General features: G+C 43.1%; 1 protein-coding gene across 5 annotated transcripts in view; it reads left to right on the forward strand.

The window, feature by feature from the left end:
- scinlb (scinderin like b) overlaps positions 1–24245 on the forward strand; it is a 97098-nt gene that overhangs the window by 37885 nt on the left and 34968 nt on the right. For 2 of the 5 annotated variants that reach the window (XM_054734006.2, XM_015976370.3), the window contains 3 exons: positions 8573–8974; positions 9653–10299; positions 19428–19583. In XM_054734006.2, coding sequence (XP_054589981.2) covers positions 8573–8974; positions 9653–10294 — 1044 coding nt within the window. In that variant the 3' untranslated portion in view covers positions 10295–10299; positions 19428–19583. Of the gene's footprint in view, positions 1–8572; positions 8975–9652; positions 10300–19427; positions 19584–22445; positions 22569–24245 lie in introns of those variants that run through there. The other 3 variants (XM_054734007.2, XM_070541824.1, XM_070541825.1) reach the window with 3 other exon arrangements.

The raw sequence follows: 24245 nt of genomic DNA on the forward strand, positions 1-24245 counted from the left end.
TTGCCCAACCAGTCTACATGTGTTTTGTGGATTTGGAGAAGGCGTTTGACCGCATCCCTCGGGGGGCCCTTGGGGGGTACTCCGGGAGTATGGGGTACCAGGCCCTCTGATACGGGCTGTTAGGTCCCTGTATGACCGGTGTCAGAGATTGGTCCGCATTGCCGTTAGTAAGTCGGGCTCGTTCCCAGTGAGAGTTGGACTCCGCCAAGGCTGCCCTTTGTCACCGATTCTGTTCATAACCTTTATGGACAGGATTTCTAGGTGCAGCCAAGGTGTGGAGGGCATCCGTTTTGGTGGCCTGAGGATCAGGTCTCTGCTTTTTGCAGATGATGTGGTCCTGTTGGCTTCATCAGAACGTGATCTTCAGCTTTCGCTGGAGCGGTTCGCAACCGAGTGTGGAGCAGCGGGGATGAGAATCAGCTCCTCTAAATCTGAGACCGTGGTCTTGATTCAGAAAAGGGTAGAATGCCTTCTCCGGGTCAGGGATGAGGTCCTGCCCCAAGTGGAGGAGTTTAAGTATCTCGGGGTCTTGTTCACGAGTGAGGGAAAACTGGAGCGTGAGATCGATAGGTGGACTGGTGCTGCATCTGCAGTGATGCGGGCGTTGTACCGGTCTGTCGTGGTGAAGAGAGAGCTGAGTCAGAAGGCAAAGCTCTTGATTTACCGGTCGATCTACGTTCCTACCCTCACCTATGGTCATGAGCTTTGGGTAGTGACCGAAAGAACAAGATCATGGATTCAAGTGGCCAAAATGAGTTTTCTCTGCAGAGTGGCTGGGCTCTCCCTTAGAGATAGGGTGAGAAGCTCGGTCATCCGGGAGGGGCTTGGAGTAGACCCGCTGCTCCTCCACATCGAGAGAAGGTGGCTCGGGCATCTGGTCAGGATGCCTCCTGGACGCCTCCCTGGTGAGGTTTTCCGGGCACGTCCATGCTTGTTGGGCAGTGTCTACGGTCCGTTGACAGCTCTCAGCTCTCTTTCTAGTCTCTGCTCTAAGCGCGGGGTGGGATCTACGGTCTTCCTCCGCATGCTATTGGAAACCAAACAACCAGACGTACTCACCGCTATGGATGTCAAGTCAACGATGCGGTCCGCCCTATTCCGTCAAAAAAGATGCAAATACGTCCTTTTTGAAATAAACTAAAGTACCTCCATCCATCTCCCCTTGACTCAAAGAAAACCCCGAGTCAAAAATAGTCCAAAGTTGATGCCAAAGCCGTTTCAAACGATCCACCGCTATCTTTATATCAGTAACATCCCGTCCACCAACAGAGTGCTGTGATTGGCCCACCAAACCAAAACAGCGCTGTGATTCAACCACTACGGAGCAGCGGCCATCTTGGTTTGCTAACTTGCAGGTACATTCTGCCCATTTGGCTGACAGAGTGCTATGATTGGCCCATCAAACATATAAAGCGCTGTGATTGGACTACTTTGGATGTCTATCAACGAGGCAGTCCGCCATTCCATCGTGGAAAAACTACAAAACACATAAAAAAATGAGCACAATACATCGTTTTTTCTAAATAGATGTGCTGTGATTGGCCACTCCCAATTATTTAGAAGCGTTTTGTCTAGATTACATTTTCTTGCAGACAGTAATGCCGTGCAATGTTCAAGCACTTTCTCACAGAACCAGAAATATATTTTCTATTGACTGTTTGATAAATAAAGTAACAAAAAAATTAAATCGTTTTAAATTTTTTCCCAGTCGGTAAATGACATTTAGCATTAATATGCCCTGCTTTCCTGCGGGAGTAGCTATCAGCTCATATTGTGGCATTTAAGACCCTAAATGCTGTTTTTATGGGGAAGTATTCTAAGTATTCTGAATACAGTACCGAGATTAAACAGAGTAACGGAATACATTACAGAATACATTTTAAAGCAAGTATTCAGTATTCTGTAACTAAATACATGTACAAAGTATTCTCCCCAACACCGTTGTAGAGAAATAGAGTGATGAAACTATCTAGAGTTGTATTTTAATACACTGTAAGTAGATCACTTGTTATAATCAGAAGATGGGCTGTTTTTATCATCAGGGAGTTTAATTAAACACTCTGTATTGACTTTGAGACAAGAAAAGAGAGAGAGTTGGGATCGTTTAAGAATCTTTAATTTCTTAATTATAAATTCTTAACAATCTACCAGGAATAACTCTGTGTTGTTTGGAAATGAATGTGATGTTCGATGTGCGTGTGTGTGTGTGTGTGGTTGGTTCAGACTCCTTAGGCTGACGTCATTGAATCTGGTAGTCTGATTGTTATGACTAGATATCACGAGGCTTATAAAGTGATGACATGAGCTGCTATTTTGCCGTGTACGTACCCAGTGGGGGCCTCCCAGGTAGATCAGGAAATGCCAGGTCTGAAGACCTCGGATGTGCGCTGGAGCTGGTCGAAACAGCGATCGCAGAGTTTCAAAGCCCGTCTGAAGGGTCGACCTAGGTAACCATCGGCAGCGTCAGCAGGTGCTCTTATTTTGAAAGGATGTCGTCTGGTTGTTAAACGACGAAAATCTCCAACTTCACAGTTCTTAGTTTAAAGAAGAAAACACATCTGGCCAGTCTGTGCTTCTCTTTGGGATGACGTTACTAGAACTGAAGTCAAAATGGAACTGACTTAAAATGGCGTTGCCTTGTTTTATATCTCTGAATTGTTGATAAGTTTTAGTAAAGCGGATTGGACACTTTAAGTCAACAAGCCAGATTCTCTTGCGGCAGCCGAAGGCTCTGATTGGTTGGAACAATGTGTCATGCATTTCTATGGAGATGAGGGTCTGTCTGTCTGTGCAGTAGTCCTGTTTTCATTAAACACATAAATCATGACATCTTTATTCCACAGATCATTCACTTGATTATTATTGATCAACATCTGGTTCGACTAGCTTTAATCACAAATTAAGTACTTTGATTATTGAAAAGCGTTCTTCTTCTCCTTCTGGCTCTCCTCCTGGAATGTAAACAGTCTGAGGAACACCCGACCTTGGCGTTTTCTACACGGGTGTTACTGTGTACGGGGGCAGCTGTGTGGAGCTGAAAATAATGAACTTCATAACGTTACACTGTGTTCCAATGGTCATGTGCTACCGAGGCTTCTGTTCTCAACCTTTGTTAGCCGTTTAGCTAGCTGAGCAAGGATACACGGTAGGGGTCTTTTAGCCTCGCCTTGGTCAAAAATTTCCCAGAATACACCGCAGCATTTTCAAAAGGATAACGGATCAGAAGCCGGCAGCTACTTTGGGGGCAAATTTCCAGTTCATCAACAGTTATCTATCTATCTATCTGTCTGTCTGTCTGTCTGTCTGTCTGTCTGTCTGTCTGTCTGTCTGTCTGTCTGTCTGTCTGTCTGTCTGTCTGTCTGTCTGTCTGTCTGTCTGTCTGTCTGTCTGTCTGTCTGTCTGTCTGTCTGTCTGTCTGTCTGTCTGTCTGTCTGTCTGTCTGTCTGTCTGTCTGTCTGTCTGTCTGTCTGTCTGTCTGTCTGTCCGTCCGTCCGACCGCACGGACGGACGGACGGACGGACGACATACATACATACATACATACATACATACATACATACATACATACATACAATACTTTTTTTTAGATCCAAAGCAGTTGTCCAAGGAACTACAGTGTCCTCGTAAGCAAGGCATCTGGCCTAGCAAGACATCGCCTTTGTTAACGTTTTGTAAATGGTTACTTTTAATAAATTGTCAATAGAATATAAAGGTGTTCAATAAAATGTAATAATCCATAAAAATATGGATCATCAATATTATTGACCTATTGATATTCGATTGATGATGAAACTGGGTAATTTGGGTACGCCAGGGAAACAACACTATGTAATAATTTTACACAGAGGCAAAAATGTCATTTATAAAAATCTGTTTATTACTATATTTCTACTACTATGATGATACAGAACAAACGATTATAAATAATGAGTTACGGTGATATCAACTGAGACACTGAAAGAACAATGATGGAATATGCAGATTAGCAGATCCACTGTGTGGTGAAGTCCTGCTTCGTCCAACTAAGGAAGCTGGCCTGAGTCGAGTCGGTTCTGGTGAGAAGTCATCTGGAAAGAATCATTCATGCATTCATCACCTCGAGGCTTGACTACTGTAACAGTCTTTATGTCGGGATGAGCCAGGGATGTCTCAATAGACAAGAAATGGAGTAGATGAAATTATGACCAGGGTTCCCACGTGTCCTGGAAAACCTGGAAAATGATAGTCCAATTTTCCAATTGGAAAATAATTTTCCCTCCTTGTGGATAAACAAACGGATTATTGGGCAATATTGGGCTGCAGCGCTTCTCCTTTCATTTCTGCATCTAGCTGGCACAGTGCCCCACATGACGCTTCCAACCAATCAGATTGCATATTCCCCTTCAGTTCCAGTTCCACTTCTGTTTTTCCAACTGTCATTTTGGCTAGATTTACAGATTTTTCACCCCTAGATTTATTTCCCCAAAGAAGGGCCAAAAGTAGCGACTCGGTTCACGAGTATTGCTTTATTGCAGTTTATAGAGTGAGAGGTTTTTCTCCTTCTCTCTGTTGAGTGACAAAGGAGCAGCAGAGAGCTTTTGTTTTTTTCACTCATACATTGAGACGAGCGAACATGACGAGAGCTTCGGGATAGCGACGGAAAGCAGGTAGTCTACCGGACCCGCGCTCCACTCAGTAATTCATACTAGTTCTATCGTCCGACAGCAGAAACAAAAATGTGAATGAGAAAAATGTCATGAATTTGATTCTATCAAAAATACTAAGTATGTGCTCAGAGGACAGAGCCTCAGCTGTTCATACTGTTTTTAGCTAGCTACACAGACCGCAGCCAGGTGGCAGTGAGAACTGAAGACTGGCATGGTCATTTGAACAAAGTTGTTAACGTAATTAAATTGAATTAAACACGGCTAAATTAATAACTAGAATGATTTTAAGTGGTAACCATATATTTATCATAGTAATGCTACGTACAGTCCAGACTAAAATGGTTGTGAACAACTACAAGTACTTATCTCTGAGGTAGAAAAAAAAATTTTCTCAGGTCCAATATGTCTGTGGTGTTAGCGGGAGATATTAGCCTAGTCATCTACCCTGAATCTTGTTTCTGGATGACTGGACTAACCTAAAATGACCAATACTGGAACAACAAAATGCAGTTTAACATCCAACTATGTGAAATAAGCAGTAAAGTGTAATGTGGTGTGTACAGTAAGTATAATACATAGAATATGAAAGATATGAAAGAGCTAAGGTTTGAAAAGCAGGCCTAATTTATTGAATAAACAGTCAATATAAACAGTAACAATCTTTCAAAATATGTCTTTGTGTCCTTTATAGGCAGGAGTGAGTGATGTCAGGAAGACGGTGCCAATTCAAAACTTTTCAAAACTGGCTTTTTGCTAGCCCCAAGACTCTGCCTGTGTGTTGGGGTTTACCCCGCGGGACGAGAGGGTAGCTTCCCTGTGCCTTCGGGTCGGGGAATGGGTCCTGACTGTTGTTTGCGCTTATGGGCTAAATATCAGTTCAGAGTACCCACCCTTTTTGGAGTCCCTGGGACGAGTGCTAGATAGTGCTCCATCAGGGAACTCCATTGTCCTGCTGGGGGACTTCAATGCTCACATGGGCAATGACAGCATGACCTGGAGGGGTGTGATTGTAAGGAACGGCCCGCCTGATCTGAACTCGAGTGGTGTTTCATTATTGGACTTCTGTGCAAGCCGCAGTTTGGCCATAACGAACACCATGTTCGAACCATAAGGATGCCCATCGGTACACTTGGTACCAGGGCAGCCTAGGTCACAGGTCGATGATAGACTTTGTAGTCTTATCATCTGACCTACGGCCGTATGTTTTGGACACCCGAGTGAAGAGAGGAGCGGAGCTGTCAACTGATCACCACCTGGTGGTGAGTTTGATCAGATGGCAGGGGAAGATGCTACATAGACCTGGCAGACCCAAACGCATAGTGAGGGTCTGCTGGGAACGCCTGGCAGAAGAACCTGTCAAGACGGTCTTCAACTCCCACCTCTGGCAGAGCTTTGACCGCGTCCCGAGAGCAGTGGGGGACATTGACTCCGAGTGGGCCTTGTTCCACTCTGCGATTGTTGAGGCGGCTGCTGTTAGCTGTGGTCGCAAGGTGGCCGGTGCCAGTCATGGTGGCAACCCCCGTACCCGCTGGTGGACACCAGAGGTTCGGGGAGCCGTCAGGCTGAAGAAGGAGGCCTACAAGGCGTGGCTGGTCTGTGGGTCTCCGGAGACAGCAGACATGTTCCGGATATCCAAGCAGGGTGCAGCAGTGGCAGTTGCCAAGGCAAAATCTCGGGCGTGGGAGGAGTTTGGTGAGGTCATGGAGAAAGACTATCGATCGGCTCCAAAGAGGTTCTGGCAAACTGTCCGGCGCCCCAGGAGAGGAAGGCAGCAACTCGCTCACACTTTACAGTGGAGATGGGGAGCTGCTGACATCAACTGGGGCTATAGTCGGAGGGTGGAAGGAATACTTTGAGGAGCTCCTCAATCCCTCCTACGCGCATTCTGAGGAGGAACCAGAGCCAGGAGACCTGGAGATGGACTGTCCAATCTCAGGGGCAGAAGTTGCTGAGGTAGTCAAACAACTACACAGCGGCAGAGCCCCGGGGGTGGATGAGATTCGTCCTGGATATCTCAAGGCTATGGATGTTGTAGGGCTGTCGTGGTTGACAAGTCTCTGCAACATTGCGTGGTCATCAGGGGCAGTTCCTGTGGAGTGGCAGACTGGGGTGGTGGTCCCCATCTTTTAGAAGGGTGACCTGAGGGTGTGTTCCAACTATAGGGGGATCACACTCCTCAGCCTCCCTGCCTCCCTGGAAAGGTCTACTCCAAGGTACTGGAGAGGAGGGTCCGATCGATAGTTGAATCTCAGATTGAGGAGGAGCAGTGTGGTTTTCGTCCTGGCCGTGGAACTGTGGACCAGCTCTATACCCTTGCAAGGGTGATGGAGGGGGCATGGGAGTTTGCCCAATCAATCCACATATGTTTTGTGGATTTGGAGAAGGCTTATGACCGAGTCCCCAGGGGCTCTCTGTGGGGGACGCTCCAGGAGTATGGGGTGGGTGGCTTACTGTTAAGGACCATTCAGACCCTTTACCAGAGGAGCGTAAGTTAGGTCCACATAGCTGGTAGTAAGTTGGACCTGTTCCCGGTGAGGGTTGGACTCCGCCAGGGCTGCCCTTTGTCACCGGTTCTGTTCATTACCTTTATGGACAGAATTTCTAGGCGCAGCCATGGTGTGGAGTGTGTCGAGTTTGGTGGCAGGAGAATCTTGTCTTTGCTATTTGCGGATGATGTGGTCCTCCTAGCTTCATCCAGCTCTGACCTTCAGCTCTTGCTGGGTAGGTTCGCGGCCGAGTGGGAAGCGGCTGGGATGAGGATCAGCACCTCCAAATCTGAGACCATGGTTCTCAACCGGAAAAGGGTGGCTTGCCAACTCCAGTTCGGGAGAGAGGTTCTACCTCAAGTGGAGGAGTTTAAGTATCTCGGGGTCTTGTTCACGAGTGAGGGTAGGAGGGATCGGGAGATCGACAGGCGGATTGGTTCGGCGTCTGCAGTGATGCGGACGTTGAGCCGATCTGTCGTGGTGAAGAGGGAGCTGAGCCAGAAAGCCTGGCTCTCGATTTACCGGTCGATCTACGTCCCAATCCTCACCTATGGTCATGAGCTTTGGGTAATGACCGAAAGAACGAGATCGCGGATACGAGCGGCCGAAATGAGTTTCCTCCGTAGGGTGGCCGGGCTCAGCCTTAGAGATAGGGTGAGGAGCTCGTACATTCAGGAGGGACTCGGAGTAGAACCGCTGCGCCTCCGGATCGAAAGGAGTCAGTTGAGGTGGCTTGGGCATCTGGTCAGGATGCCTCCTGGACGCCTCCCTGGGGAGGAGTTTCGGGCATGTCCTGCCGGCAGGAGGCCCCCGGGTCGACCCAGGACACGTTGGAGAGGTTACATCTCCAATCTGGTCCGGGAACGCCTTGGGGTCCTGCCGGAGGAGCTGGTGGAGGTGGCCGGGGAGAGGACGGTCTGGAGCTCCCTAGTTGGGATGCTGCCCCTGCGACCTGGACCCGGATAAGCGGAGGAAGACGACCACGATTTCAATCAGCACAGTGAATTAACCTGGTTCAGTTGCTGAGCAGAACAAAAACATGACATGGAGATGACTTGATGATGCCACAATGTCACATCTCTGGTATGAACTAAAGTAGAGAATGACTTCTTTTTTAGTTGTGTTGCATTGTAAGTAGAGGAAAGCAGGTGGGATTGTGAAAGACAAAAATCTTTCCACAACTATATTGTCAAAATAACAGTATAGGTAGGTACAATATCATATCTGTTTCTAAATATATCGGGATATCGGCAAACCATAGTTATGATAACTTGACTTGTACACTGAAAAAGTCTTGAAAATGTCCTGGAAAAGTCCTGGAAAATAATTTCAAGAAAAGAGTGGGAACCCTGTATGACACGTCTCACCTTTATGTTAATATTGTTTTATTCCGTGTGACCCCCTTGTTTCCTGATTAGCAGAAATGTTCTGTTCCTGCAGCTGGAGTCTCTGCAGCAGACCCGGGGTCAGCTCCTCAAGGTGTCGGAGCAGATCTCCTCCTCCATGCGCTGCTCCCAGGAGCAGCTCACCATAAAGCTCCAGCAGTCCAAGATCCAGCTGGAGGAAGCAGAGGCGCTCTGCAACCACACCAAAGCCCAACTAGACCAGGCTAGGATGGAGTTGGATTACACCCGGAATCAGGCCAGTCACCTCCAAGCCCAGCTGGAGCAGAGCCACATTCTGAACGAGCAGACGAGAGCTCAGAACGGTCTTCTGCTTGGCCGGGTCGAGCAGCTGACTGCAGAGTTGAACCAGGCCAGAGCCCAGGATACCCAGCTCCAAGCTCAGCTCCACGCTTCAGAGGAGGTGGTGGAGACATCAGCTGATTCGCTCCTCATTAAGGTATACATTTAGTCATGTTGGGTCAGGAGGGCGTTAAGCCTAGTTTTTACTTCTCCATCAGGTGCACTGACAGACGTTTTGCTCTCGGATTTCTCCGTTGCCTGATTGTTGCAAAGCAATTCTCCGCCAGGACAGCAGAGGGCGTAGCGCCACCATTACACTCACCTTTCTGGTCCACGATAGCGTATTTACTAATGTGTTTATATATTTCAGAGACTTTATGGCGCAGACGGACTTGTCCTTCATTCTCCACCTCTTCATGCAGTCACCATCTCTAAACCCACGTTACCCGTCATTTCTGTCCAAGAAGAAAGTGTTTGCTCCGTATTTGTGTTCTCTTTCAGTCACAGGGGAATAAACGTTTTTATTTTTAGACTTTTTACATTCTTCAATCTCTTCCGTGTCTGCCGCTAAATATCATTGTACTTTTTGAAAGGGCTGTTGGCGAATTTACAGGAAGCGGCGTAGCGGCGTACTGACCAGTCATATGCTTGCGGTCTCCAACACTTTAGAGGAATATTTAAAAATTGGGCACGTCTCCGTCTCCCTCTGTGAGCCTGTCAGAGAACCCCTGTGCAGACGCATCATGGTGTTGCATGTCTCTACACCAATGCAGATGGAGAAATATAAATCAGGCCTTACATCTGAGCCCTCATCAGTGTTCTGATCTTCTTACAGGAGTCTGAGGTGACCCGCCTCCAGGCCAGGATCTCCAGTCTGGGACGAGCCACTGAACAACAGAATCTGTTCAACCACATGCCCTCACTTCCTGTTCTTAACAAATTCTCTCCTCCCCCTGAGCTCTCCACCACCTTGTGTCCATCATCCTCCCAACCGCTGGCAGCAGCTAACCCTGCACCTGCATCCGTCCTTAACCCGTCCGACAGCCTTCTAAACTGTGACTGGCTCCAGAGCAGCAGCACAAACTCCTCTCTGGACTTCCCTCTGGACCTGAAAGCCACACTGAAGGAGGTGTTGAGCAAGCAGTCATGGGAGTCCTCGGTTTGCTCCTTCCCAGATACGGTGGACCACAGTTGGCAGGGGCTTAGCGTCACAGGAGCTTCTGACCTGTCCTTCAACCCTCTCACATACATGTTGGACCAACAAAACAGCACTGACCTCAGCGTGGAGGCTAATGCCGAGCAGGAAGGAGACGAACTGCATGGCGGGTCTAGGAGGGAGTCAACAAGCACTCTGGAGGGTCCGGAGGAGAACGCTGACTTGGTCTCACTTACAGGGATGCTGAAATTTGTAAATCAGACGTTAGCCATGCAGAAGGACCCGTCCATAAGGAACTCCACAGGACAGGTCCAGACCTGACACAGGTACAGCTCTCTCCACACAAATGTTGGTGTTATAGGTCAACGAATAATTTGTAAGCTTTTACTTACTTTTTGGATTCTTCAATAAATTTGTAAATATGGAAATATTTACCGATTTATTAATTAATTAAGATATCCTGAGATATCTACGGGGCACCACCCCTTCTAATTAGAAAGGGAAATGAATCCAAAATTCTTATCAGTCTCGACTAAACGTTCCGTGAATCCTAACGAGCTGCAGTTGAATTTTATATCACACAAACAGATTCACTTGAGACAAAAATCTTAATTGGCTATAGATTTATTAACTAATATATTCACTTCAGCTCCTTCTGAAGCGTTAATCAATCAATATCAACCAACTGATTTTATCAAATGAATAACAACAATGAAATGATACCGTAAAACAAGGAGACCCCAATGGATGGGTGTGTTTTAGTCGTGTGTCCTCCTAAACACTGAAAACAAACGTGTGTGTGTGTGTGTGTGTGTGTGGAGCAGTGATGTGATGCTGGAGGAATGTGAGCTGTAAGCTGTGACTTTTCCTCAGATACAGACAGAAAAAGTTTAGCTCTTACTTTTAACTCAATCACAGTAAAACTTAACGTTTCAGTAATGTGGCACGTTTCATGCATAGTAACTTAAACACTTCAAATGCTAATTTTCTTCACAAGGCTAAAGAAAAACAACCCAATCAAAGGCGAATGAAAATATCTAACAGAGTCGGTAAGCCTGGCCACAGCTGACAGACACAACCCAGATATTAACAATAAAGAAACAGCTTACTTCAATTGTCCGATGGCGTATTTTGGTACGAAAGAGAAAACCGGTTCTACTTTAAAACGATCCACGGTTTTATCGCTTATTTTGGTCTAGAAGAGACGAGAAAGAAGAAGAGAGAGAGAAAAATAAAATAAAAATCAAACTCTTGCGTTAGCGAACCGAGGCGTCCCTTTGTTCTTCGCGCTGATTAGATGATGGTTCCGTTGCTTTCCAGCGGTTCTGTGTGCTCACACGTCCGGAGTCGTAGCAGCGAACAATCCCTCACACATCAGCTAGAGCTGGGCATCAGGAGAGCAGATCTGATGGGTTTCCACTGCTTTTCAGCGGTTCTGTGTTCGATCCACTTCAGCAGCCAGGCCTCCGCGTGCTCACGTTGTTCGGAGCGACAGCAACGAGCGTCTTCAAGCCAGTTGACCGAACAAAAGATGGAGTTAGGTTTCGTTTCGCTATAATTTATAGCTTCAGCGGCTGGCGGGAAAGTCCGTGTGGCTCCCGCACATACGCAGAACTTGTTTCCGGGGTTCGGCGGTGACGTCATCACATTGCTTCCGGCTCCAGGAATCAAGTTGTAGCTGGTGCTGATGTGTAAATATGCTCTTCAGAGCAATTTTGGCACAGTCTTTTGGAGAAATTACTGCAGCAATTTCTCATGAGGGCAGACCCTCAACATTCCCCCTTTTGGTTTCGGGGATCGCGCCAGAGCTCGATCGTCAGAAGTACAGATGGGTTCTTCCCTCATGAACGTTGGTCGACTTGGTTGTCGGTCGACTTGATTGTCGGAAGCACAGATGAGTTTGTCCCTTAGGAACATTGGTCTCCTTGGACGCCTTTGGTCTTTGTCTTGGATCCTGGTCAGGCACAAAAACAAAAGAGGATAGGAAACGGGATAGTCCCCACACGCATAACGAGGAGGAGCCACCCACGCAGGTGGTACGCAATGATGTCGTCGTCCATGCGAGAGGTAGTAGTGTGGAAGGACGGAGGCCGGCGGGCGGTTGACTCCACGAGGGGACAAAAGGGGCAAGGATCATCAGTCCACAGTCCATGGGGACAGGGATCAGGCAGTCCACAGTCCATGGGCTTAACAGGGGCATCCGTGAGGGATAAAAGGGGCATCTCACTGCCGGCCATACAGTTCAGTTCATGGGGCACGCGGTGATGTACGAGGTCCATAGTTCGCAAACGCGCATTGACCTATGTGGTCCCAAGACAAACATTAATTACATCATGAGCCATGTTTCTGTTGTCGCAATTTCAGGGTAATTTCTGGGAGATACGATGTTCTGGTCCCTTCAGCTGTTGTGTCTCCAAACAAATTCAGCCGTCTCAGAGCTTTCCACAGATGTCAGCACATCACCACTGCTTCTGCAGTGGTGATGTCACTGATCAGCACCAGACATCGTCTACAGTAACATAAGAAATATATAACATACGCCAATTTAATCTATTCAAGAACCAGCAGAGCTGCTGTGTGAGGTAAAAGGTGGCGTTCAAAGACCAGTAGAAGCGTTGTGTTTTCCGGTGCTTTGAATTTTGTCATTGTGGGGGATTCCCACTTGCACAAATGACCTCATCAGTGTTTACTGGCTCTTCTTTTAAGTTTACTTTGAACAAGAAATACTTCCAAACTGCAGAAGTTGTGTTGTTTAGACACCAAGTCAGCTGCCGGCACGGTTTCCACGCGGTCACGGGATGACATCACGTTCATTAACTTTATGGAATATTTCTAAAAGTTGGACAAAACATTTTAAACTATCATCATCATCACTGTTATCATTATCATCATCATCATCACTGTTATCATTATCATCATCATCATCATCATCACTGTTATCATTATCATCATCATCATCATCACTGTTATTATCATCATCATTATCTTTATCATCATTATCATCATGATCGTCATCTTTATCATCATCATCATCACTATCAACTCCATCATCATTGTTATCTTTATCTCATAATCATCATCATCATCACCACTGTCATCATTATCATTATCATCATCATTATCTTTATCATCATTATCATCATGATCGTCATCTTTATCATCATCATCATCATCACTATAAACTCCATCATCATTGTTATCTTTATCTCATAATCATCATCATCATCATCACCACTGTCATCATTATCATTATCATCATCATCATCATCATTACTATCAACTCCATCATCATTGTTATCTTTATCTCATAATCATCATCATCATCACCACTGTCATCATTATCATTATCATCATCATCATCATTAGCTTTATCATCATTATCATCATGATCGTCATCTTTATCATCATCATCACTATAAACTCCATCATCATTGTTATCTTTATCTCATAATCATCATCATCATCATCACCACTGTCATCATTATCATTATCATCATCATCATCATTATCTTTATCATCATTATCATCATGATCGTCATCTTTATCATCATCATTATCTTTATCGTCATTATCATCATGATCGTCATCTTTATCATCATCATCATCACTATAAACTCCATCATCATTGTTATCTTTATCTCATAATCATCATCATCATCACCACTGTCATCATTATCATCATCATCATCATTATCTTTATCATCATTATCATCATGATCGTCATCTTTATCATCATCATCATCACTATAAACTCCATCATCATTGTTATCTTTATCTCATAATCATCATCATCATCATCATCATTACCACTGTCATCATTATCATTATCATCATCATCATCATCATCATCTTTATCATCATTATCATCATGATCGTCATCTTTATCATCATCATCATCACTATCAACTCCATCATCATTGTTATCTTTATCTCATAATCATCATCATCATCATCACCACTATAATCATGATCGTCATCTTATTTATCATCATCATCATCATCACTATCAACTCCATCATCATAGTTATCTTTATCTCATAATCATCATCATCATCACCACTGTCATCATTATCATTATCATCATCATCCTCATTATCTTTATCATCATTATCATCATGATCGTCATCTTTATCATCATCAGCATCACTATAAACTCCATCATCATTGTTATCTTTATCTCATAATCATCATCATCATCACCACTGTCATCATTATCATCATCATCATTATCTTTACCATCATTATCATCATGATCGTCATCTTTATCATCATCATCACTATAAACTCCATCATCATTGTTATCTTTATCTCATAATCATCATCATCATCACCACTGTCATCATTATCATTATCATCATCATCATCTTTATATTTATCATCATTATCATCATGATCGTCATCTTTATCATCATCATCATCACTATCAACTCCATCATCATTGTTATCTTTATCTCATAATCATCATCATCATCATCACCACTGTCATCATCATTATCATCATCATCATCATCATTATCTTTATCATCATTATCATCATGATCGTCATCTTTATCATCATCATCATCATCACTATAAACTCCATCATCATTGTTATCTTTATCTCATAATCATCATCATCATCATCATCACCACTGTCATCATCATTATCATCATCATCATCATTATCTTTATCATCATTATCATCATGATCGTCATCTTTATCATCATCATCATCATCACTATAAACTCCATCATCATTGTTATCTTTATCTCATAATCATCATCATCATCATCACCACTGTCATCATCATTATCATCATCATCATCATTATCTTTATCATCATTATCATCATGATCGTCATCTTTATCATCATCATCATCACTATAAACTCCATCATCATTGTTATCTTTATCTCATAATCATCATCATCATCACCACTGTCATCATTATCATTATCATCATCATCATCATTATCTTTATCATCATTATCATCATGATCGTCATCTTTATCATCATCATTATCTTTATCGTCATTATCATCATGATCGTCATCTTTATCATCATCATCATCACTATAAACTCCATCATCATTGTTATCTTTATCTCATAATCATCATCATCATCACCACTGTCATCATTATCATTATCATCATCATTATCTTTATCATCATTATCATCATGATCGTCATCTTTATCATCATCATCATCACTATAAACTCCATCATCATTGTTATCTTTATCTCATAATCATCATCATCATCATTACCACTGTCATCATTATCATTATCATCATCATCATCATCATCATCTTTATCATCATTATCATCATGATCGTCATCTTTATCATCATCATCATCACTATCAACTCCATCATCATTGTTATCTTTATCTCATAATCATCATCATCATCATCACCACTATCATCATGATCGTCATCTTATTTATCATCATCATCATCACTATCAACTCCATCATCATAGTTATCTTTATCTCATAATCATCATCATCATCACCACTGTCATCATTATCATTATCATCATCATCCTCATTATCTTTATCATCATTATCATCATGATCGTCATCTTTATCATCATCATCATCACTATAAACTCCATCATCATTGTTATCTTTATCTCATAATCATCATCATCATCACCACTGTCATCATTATCATTATCATCATCATCATTATCTTTACCATCATTATCATCATGATCGTCATCTTTATCATCATCATCACTATAAACTCCATCATCATTGTTATCTTTATCTCATAATCATCATCATCATCATCATCACCACTGTCATCATTATCATTATCATCATCATCATCATTATCTTTATCATCATTATCATCATGATCGTCATCTTTATCATCATCATCATCATCACTATCAACTCCATCATCATTGTTATCTTTATCTCATAATCATCATCATCATCATCACCACTGTCATCATCATTATCATCATCATCGTCATTATCTTTATCATCATTATCATCATGATCGTCATCTTTATCATCATCATCATCATCATCACTATAAACTCCATCATCATTGTTATCTTTATCTCATAATCATCATCATCATCATCATCACCACTGTCATCATCATTATCATCATCATCATCATTATCTTTATCATCATTATCATCATGATCGTCATCTTTATCATCATCATCATCACTATAAACTCCATCATCATTGTTACCTTTATCTCATAATCATCATCATCATCATCACCACTGTCATCATCATTATCATCATCATCATCATCATTATCTTTATCATCATTATCATCATGATCGTCATCTTTATCATCATCATCATCATCACTATAAACTCCATCATCATTGTTATCTTTATCTCATAATCATCATCATCATCATCATCATCACCACTGTCATCATTATCATCATCATCATCATTATCTTTATCATCATTATCATCATGATCGTCATCTTTATCATCATCATCATCACTATAAACTCCATCATCATTGTTATCTTTATCTCATAATCATCATCATCATCACCACTATCATCATGATCGTCATCTTTATCATCATCATCATTACTATAAACTCCATCATCATTGTTATCTTTATCTCATAATCATCATCATCATCACCACTGTCTTCATTATCATCATCATCATCATCACTATCAACTCCATCATCATTGTTATCTTTATCTCATAATCATCATCATCATCATCACCACTATCATCATGATCGTCATCTTTATCATCATTATCTTTATCATCATCATCATCATCATCATCACTGTCATCATTATCATCATCACCACTGTTATCAGGATCGTCATCTTTATCATCATCATCATCATCACTGTCATCATTATCATTATCATCATCATCATCATCACTATCAACTCCATCAACACTGTTATCTTTATCTCATAATCATCATCATCACCACTATCATCATGATCGTCATCTTTATCATCATCATCATCACTACCACTGTCATCATTATCATCACCATCATTATCATCATCACTGTTATCTTTATCATCTTCATCATGTTAAAGGGCCTGTATTGGTATAGCACCTTCTTAGGGTTCTACAACCCCCCCCCAAGGTACTTCACAACACATTCAGTCATCCACCCATTCACACGCCATTCACACGCCAGTGGGGAAGAGCTACAATCAAATCAAATCAACCTTTATTTATAAAGAACCTTAGAGGCATGAAACATGACACCAACGTGCTGTACAGTTAAAATAATACAATTTTAAACCAACAATTTAAACATAGGAGCATAAGAGCATGTAAAAAATTTCAGCAACAGCTAACCCACAGAGTTAAATGCCAGATCATAAGAGTAGGTCTTCAACCTCATTTAAAAAACCTCTACTGATTGGGAGAGCCTAACAGCTAAGAGAAGGGCATTTCATAGTCTCGGTTCTGCTACTGAGAACGCCCTATCCCCTCTTGTCTTTAGCCGAGCTCGGGGAACCAAGGCCAGCAATTGGTTCTCAGAGTGGAGTGCCCAACCAGGAACGCATGGCTGCCACACCTCTGACAAATAGGCAGGGGCCAACCTATTCTTTGCCTTGAACACCAATAAAAGAAGTTTAAAACGAGTTCTGTAATGGACAGGTAGCCAGTGCAGAGCAGCCAGGATTGGAGTCGAGTGTTCATACTTTCTCTTGCCTTCCAAAAATCTCACTGCAGCATTCTGAACAAGCTGCAAAGGAGCTACAATACTCTTACTTAGACCAAATAAGACAAATGAGAGTTAGCGTAGTCAAGGCATGAGGTCATGAAGACATGAACAACAGTCTTAAGATCCTGTCTAGTCAAAAATAACTTCACTTTAGCTAAACGCCTCAGATGATAAAAAGGAAGCACCAACGTGAGCATCAAAACAGAAAGCATCGTCAATCCTCACTCACAGCCGGGATTGAACCTGCAACCTTCTAATTACTGGACAACCCGCTCTACCCCCTGAGCTACTGCTGTCCCATCATCATTAACATCATTATCTTAGTTGCTTGTGTTATGACCTTTTTATCTATTTGTTGTAAAGTTGTTTTATTATGCTTATTGCTCTTTGGTGATTTTATTCCATGTTGAGTTCAGCGCCTTGGGCCCCCACAAGGTTGGTGGAAGGCGCTATATAAATACAATTTTATTGATTGATCGATTGAACAGTGCCCTTGGAAACTGGTCGGGCTGAGCTGCATCGGTCCGAGTTGCTCTGAGTAGTGTCCCTGGAAAACCAGCTTTAGAGAGGCCTTACCACCACAGGCCTTGACATGTGAGGAGGGGCTGATCCGCAGACATTAGTGCACGAGGAGGGTAGTAGCGGTGGAGGAACACACTCAGATAGGAAGGGGGTTGACAATTTAAGGACTTGAAAACTAAAAGAAGACTTTTTCTATTTGTCCTAAATTGAAATGACAACCAGTGGAAAGATGAGAGAATAGGTATAATGTAATGTCTCCTGTTTGCTCCGGTCAAGAACCTTACGGCTGCCTTCTGAACCAGCTTAAGTCTGGACAGAGCAGCTTTGCTAGTGCCATAAAGGCAGGAGCAGGAGTAGTCAAGCCGAGATCTGTGATTTTATCGACGGACCTTTTGACAGAGCTCAGTTATTTCGTTGGGTCTGGTGGCAGAGCTCAGTTTATTTTTTTGAATGGATCACGGGTTTTCGAGGACGGTTACTCAGGATAGGCTTAAATTTGGAGAATCACCGAACTGTGCCATTAACCTAAGTGTCCCTCTTTAAGGCCGTGTTCATTTTTACTCTAAGGCTCCAAAGAGTTAAGGTCACACAGAAGAAGAAAGAGGTTTAGTCAGGCGGCGGAGTCCCTCTAACTTTATCAGGACTGAAACACGTTGAGTTTTCGAGTGGTTCAGGTGGAGGGAGTTTTCATCCAGCCACTCTTGGATGTTACAATGACAATTGAGCAGAAGTTGAGGTTGAGTGAGATGTAGATTTGGCAATCGTGCTCATATGAGTGATGGGAAACTGCATGCTGTTAAAAATGGCTCCTAAGGACAGAATATAAGGGAAAAGAGTAACGGTACAAGGATGGATCCTTGATGGCCCCCCAGGGAAGGGAGACCGACTGGGATGCATAGCGATCCAGCATGACTCTAAGGGTCCTGTTGGAGAAGTACGACGTGACCACATCCATGACGGATCCAGAAGAAGGGACCATGTGACCTCACTTACCGCTATCAGAGAGCTGAGGCACAACTTACTGTCAACCAGCGCTAAACTAGAAGCACCACTGCAGCATAAAAAGAAAAATGAGCAGGCGTCACACCTGAGCCGCAGCTTTCAAATCAACACCTACCCTCTATTTTATTTCCATTTCCACAAACCTACTGCTGGTGAGGAAGTTTTTAAATAAAGTGGGTCTACATTGACTCTGATACCAGGGTAAGGAAGAGTTCTTTGGTCATCATATTTACCTGTTGTTTTTTTCTGTCTTGTAGGCAGCTGCTCACACTGGATACATCCCTGTTTCCTCACACGTCTACTGTTTATTACCTCCTGTGTGTGTGTGTGTGTGTGTGTGTGTGTGTGTGTGTGTGTGTTTACCTAATATACTTCTTAGATCTAGAAAAGACTCGCATTTGTACTTCCTGTCGTGTGATTTGAAGCCATTTCTATGGATAAATTAAAGTGTTAATTGAAAACTTCTCATGTGATCAACAATTCTCTTTTATTAAAACAGCAGAACCAGAACATTCGGTTCAGAGAAGAAACGTTTGGTTCATGAGCAGAACTTGGGCTCCTGATGGTTGACTTAGATCCTGTAATAAACAAAGGGTGGAGCAGATGATTGACACCCATTAAACTCTGAGCTGATTGCTGGGCTTCACTCACGTGACTGCAGTCGCGCGAAACTCAAATGGGGGACAGGAAGTGTTTCGCTCCACAACAAGACAACCCGATGATGGATGAAAGTGATTTCACTTAGACTTTAATGAGCTGGCGCAGACGTGATATCGTGAAAAAATACATCTGACCCATATAGTGTAAAAGTGGGACTTTTCATACACTGGAGGATTTAACCAGCGCTGAAGCGATCAGCACAACAAACTACCTTCTGCTGCCTTCCTCCCATCACACTGCTAACCAAACAAAAGCCTTTTAGAAGCCCGGAAGCCTGCAGCTGTTGTATTTCAGGTTGATTAACCTTTTAGTCAACCGGAGAAGCTTTAGATGACAATCGCCTTCTTTTTGCCTGGAAGTGAGTTGTGCTATTGTTTCATTAACTCGTGATAATGATGCTATCGCTAATGCTAACGATGAGTATGTGCTAAGATCTCCTTGTTACTAACTTTTAGTGTCTTTTTAAATCCACATTTCTGGTGCGTTTGTTTTAATAAGGTAACAAAGTCATGTTTCAACGCTAAGCTAACGGCTAAAAACATTAGCACTCTGAAAGCTGTTTGCAGTGAGGACACGTGAAAACAGCATAAAACTGCGTCTAAGGCTGATGTTTGAGAGGTGAAGTAGCTCAGGAAAGAGCTGTCTGGCTGTAATCAGCTGCAGCGTTGCAGAGAGACTTTTGACTGGAGGTCAAAGGAGTTTGTTTCAAAAAGGCTTCTTTCCCGATTTGGCCGAATCAGGAGTCAGCTGGAAACCGAATTAATCGGGAAGTAAATCCTGTTTTATTAACCCACAATGTTATGATTTCTGGCTAAGTTTGGCAAATCAGAATTTGACATGTTGTAAGCGGGTGATGGGTTGTGCGCATGTGCCGTTAACCTTGAACTGTCGGACTGGAGGGTGGAGTCACTAGACTCTCTATAGACCTTCATTCGTTCGCAGGCTGCTGGGGTGTTAACAAGTGAAGCTTCCAAATAAACGGAGACGTGTTCCCGTACTCCAAAGGTATTTTTCACCTATCTCCTCATTGTCCTGAGACCACGAGCTCGAACCTCTACAGCTCGCCCGTTACAGCGGTGTTTGGCGATGTTTACCCCCGGGACGTGGCTCGTGAGAAGGCTACGCAGGACCATGTTCGGAGGCTCTTTTACCGGTATGGACGAGGACAAGCAGAGCCCAGTTTGGACTGAGGATGTGTGTAACGTCAAAGTGGAGCTGCCCGCGCCATTTTGTGGCGACGGTCGTAAACTCTTCGCTACTTGGATTAAACAGTTTGAGGCTGCCGTTCGCGCCCAAACCCGAGGAGCGGGAAGACGGAACTACACCGCCACTGTGGCTGCTCTTTTGCCCACTAGACTGGACGGGGCCGCTTTCCTTTTGTGGGACAGCCTCCCTGCAGCTATGCAAGGTGGCTTTGACCGTGTTAAACAGAAGTTAAATGAGGCATTTGGACAGAAACAGTTCATCTTGCACTTTCAGACCTGTGTTTCTGCTCGGCCTAGGCTGGCTAATGAGAGTTTGGAGATATATGCGGCTGATATTTCGAGGCTTGTCACGGAGGCTTTTCCTGAGTATGACGCCGGGGCACAAAATGGAGAAAAGTTTAGGCGTTTTCTCGCCGGTCTGGACCCAGGCCTCCGTGCTAAATGTCACGAACAGGGGGCTACTGATCTAGACGAGGCCCTGATTATTGCTGGACGTTGTGAGCGGGCTAGGCTGGCCTTGGGCGTAGGGACGCAGACCGTCAACTTCTCCTCGAATGGCCCGGTGACGGTGGCTGCACATTCTCCTGCTGGGACCGCTGAGAGGGGCTGTGATAATAAGGACACAGAGATTCTCCTTGGTGCTGTGGAGCGTTTAACTGCAAGGATGGAAAAATTACAAATGGATGTGACAGATTTGAAGGCGCGAAGCCGTGGTGTGGAGGATGACAGACTGGCTCGTCCATGGACGTAATTTGGGGGGGGGGGGGGACATGTCCCCCCCCCACACTTTTTCCAAAGTCAAGATTTGACCCCTGCACTTTTTACCATCCAAAAACAATATTACGCTGCATTAAATTGACACTGGTTGAGCTCTAGGACCAAGCAGAAAACAACCGTTTGTGTTGAAGCCTGTTTCCCATTAGAGCATACTGTAAAGATCCATGACCGTGAAAAGACTGCCTTCACTACTGGACATGGGCTGTACCAGTTTAGGTAAATCCCAATGGGTCAAACCAATGCTCCAGCAACCTTCCAGAGAGTCATGGAGCTGGTGCTTAAAGGCCTCCCCTGGCAGATCTGTATGGTATACCTTGATGACGTACTGATTTACAGTAAGTCCTTTAGTGAACATGTGGTGGCGCTGGACGAGGTGCTTTCAAGGATCAAATCCGCAATAGAGTTCTTTGACTAATTAAAAGAAAAGAGTTCATTCTTTGTTCTTCTGTTGAGCTGAAAATAAGCAGGGTAGAAGGAATGCATGAGACCTTGAGACTGTATCTCATGCAGACTAGTCCTGTGCAAAGAAGGGAAAAAACAGTCATTTCATTCCATTACATGGTTAAAGGAGCGCTGCGGAAAGCGCCCAGGAGGATTTTTTTCACAGTAAAACGGCGCTGCTTGTTTTCCCAGCTTCACCCGGGGATGATGACAGCAACACAGAGAGCGACACGGACATCGCCACAGAAAAGGTGTGTGACGAAGCTCTTCTGAGGCTGTTCAACTCCGACACTGAAGAAGATGACTTCAGTGGTTTCAGAGCGCAGGAGGACGATGAATAAACTAATCAATAACTTTTCTGATTTGTTTGATACTGATCAGTTCAGTTACGTTCAATTAAATTACGTTTTCAATTCAGTAGATATCTGCGGCTTTTAGCCCGGTGCGGCTTACATTGGGGTGCGCTCTATAGTCCGGAAATTACGGTAACTAAATAATACAGATTCACAGCTTGAACAAGTAATATGTGGTGTGCTGCAAGGCTCGGTCCTCGGAGCCAAATAATTCACACTCTACCTAAACGATATATTTTCTGTATCATCTCGGTTGAAATTCATTATGTTTGCTGATGATACAAATTTTATTTGTACTGGAAAAGATATGAGTTAAATACTGCAAGAGGTGGAAAATGAATTGGTCACATTTAAAAAGTGGTTTGACTAATAAATTATCATTAAATGAAAATCAAACTAAATTTATGATTTTTTCAGGAAACAGATAGTGATAACGCTAAACTTTATTTAAATGGAGTTCGAATTGACTGACTACATGAAGCAAAATGTTTAGGTGTGATTATTGATCGTACACTTAGTTGGAAACCACATATTGAATATATCAAACGCCAAGTGTCTAAATCTCTTGCTATACTCTATAAAACGAGGTACTCCACAAGAAAAGCTTCGTTTTTGATCTATTGCTCTTTAGTTCTGCCTTATTTGTCTTACTGTGCAGAGATTTGGGGAGATGTGGGAAAAGTTGTATTGAATCTCTATTTAAATTGCAAAAAAGGCTATTAGAATAGTTAATAAAGTAGGATACCTCACAACAACTAACTATTTACTTAAAGTCAAACTAAAATTTAGAGCTATTGTCCACGTTAAAACTTTAGAGATTCTCCATAGAGTAGCTAATAAAAATATCCCAAGTTGTTTAAAAGTTTATTTCAAATGAAGAGATAGCCATTATAATCTTAGAGGTGCATTGATTTTTGAATGTGCAAAAGCACGAACTAATGTGAAATGTTTCTGTTTTTGGCGTGAAATTATGGAGATATGTACTTCTTTATCAAAGTTTAAAGCATATGGTAGGTGTTAAATATTTACTGATTATGGAAGTACGTGTAAATAATGAAAATGTTTATAGGTTATTTGATTTAGATGGAAAATAGGGTAGGCTAAAATAAGCATTGCTTCTGCTTGTTCCTTTTTTGGTTGTAATTTATGTTGTTTTGTGTTGCTTAGATAGAAAACTCTGTTGATGTTATAATCAAAGAAATACATTTAAAAAGAGGTGTGGCCTTAAAGTTGTGTATTTTTTCCCAAAATGTAGCTGATTAGACCAGCTTTCTCAGGAAAATCGGTCCTACCTTTAATGGGCGGGGTCTGTTAGACCAAATATCTGGTATTTCCCATTTGTGTTGGTTTCACGATGATCAGGAAGTCTGCAGGAAATGTGCTTGAATGCATGTGTACTCAGTTTTATACATGCAGTTATTTCCTCAGACATCAGTATTTTGATTTTAATGGGCACCATCTTTTCATAGGGAGTACTTAGAAGTTTAATTAAGTTTGTATACAAAGGTGCATTATGTAGAAAAGGAGTAAAATGACCTCCTGTGGTAAAATGTGGTTACTGCAACCGTTTTAAACAACTGTGGAGCTTTTTGCAGGCTGTCATCAAATTAAAATAGTGGGCGCTACAGCATTAGCTCTC

The sequence above is a fragment of the Nothobranchius furzeri genome, chromosome 11 (genome assembly GCF_043380555.1).
Source record: "Nothobranchius furzeri strain GRZ-AD chromosome 11, NfurGRZ-RIMD1, whole genome shotgun sequence".
Lineage (NCBI taxonomy): Eukaryota > Metazoa > Chordata > Actinopteri > Cyprinodontiformes > Nothobranchiidae > Nothobranchius > Nothobranchius furzeri.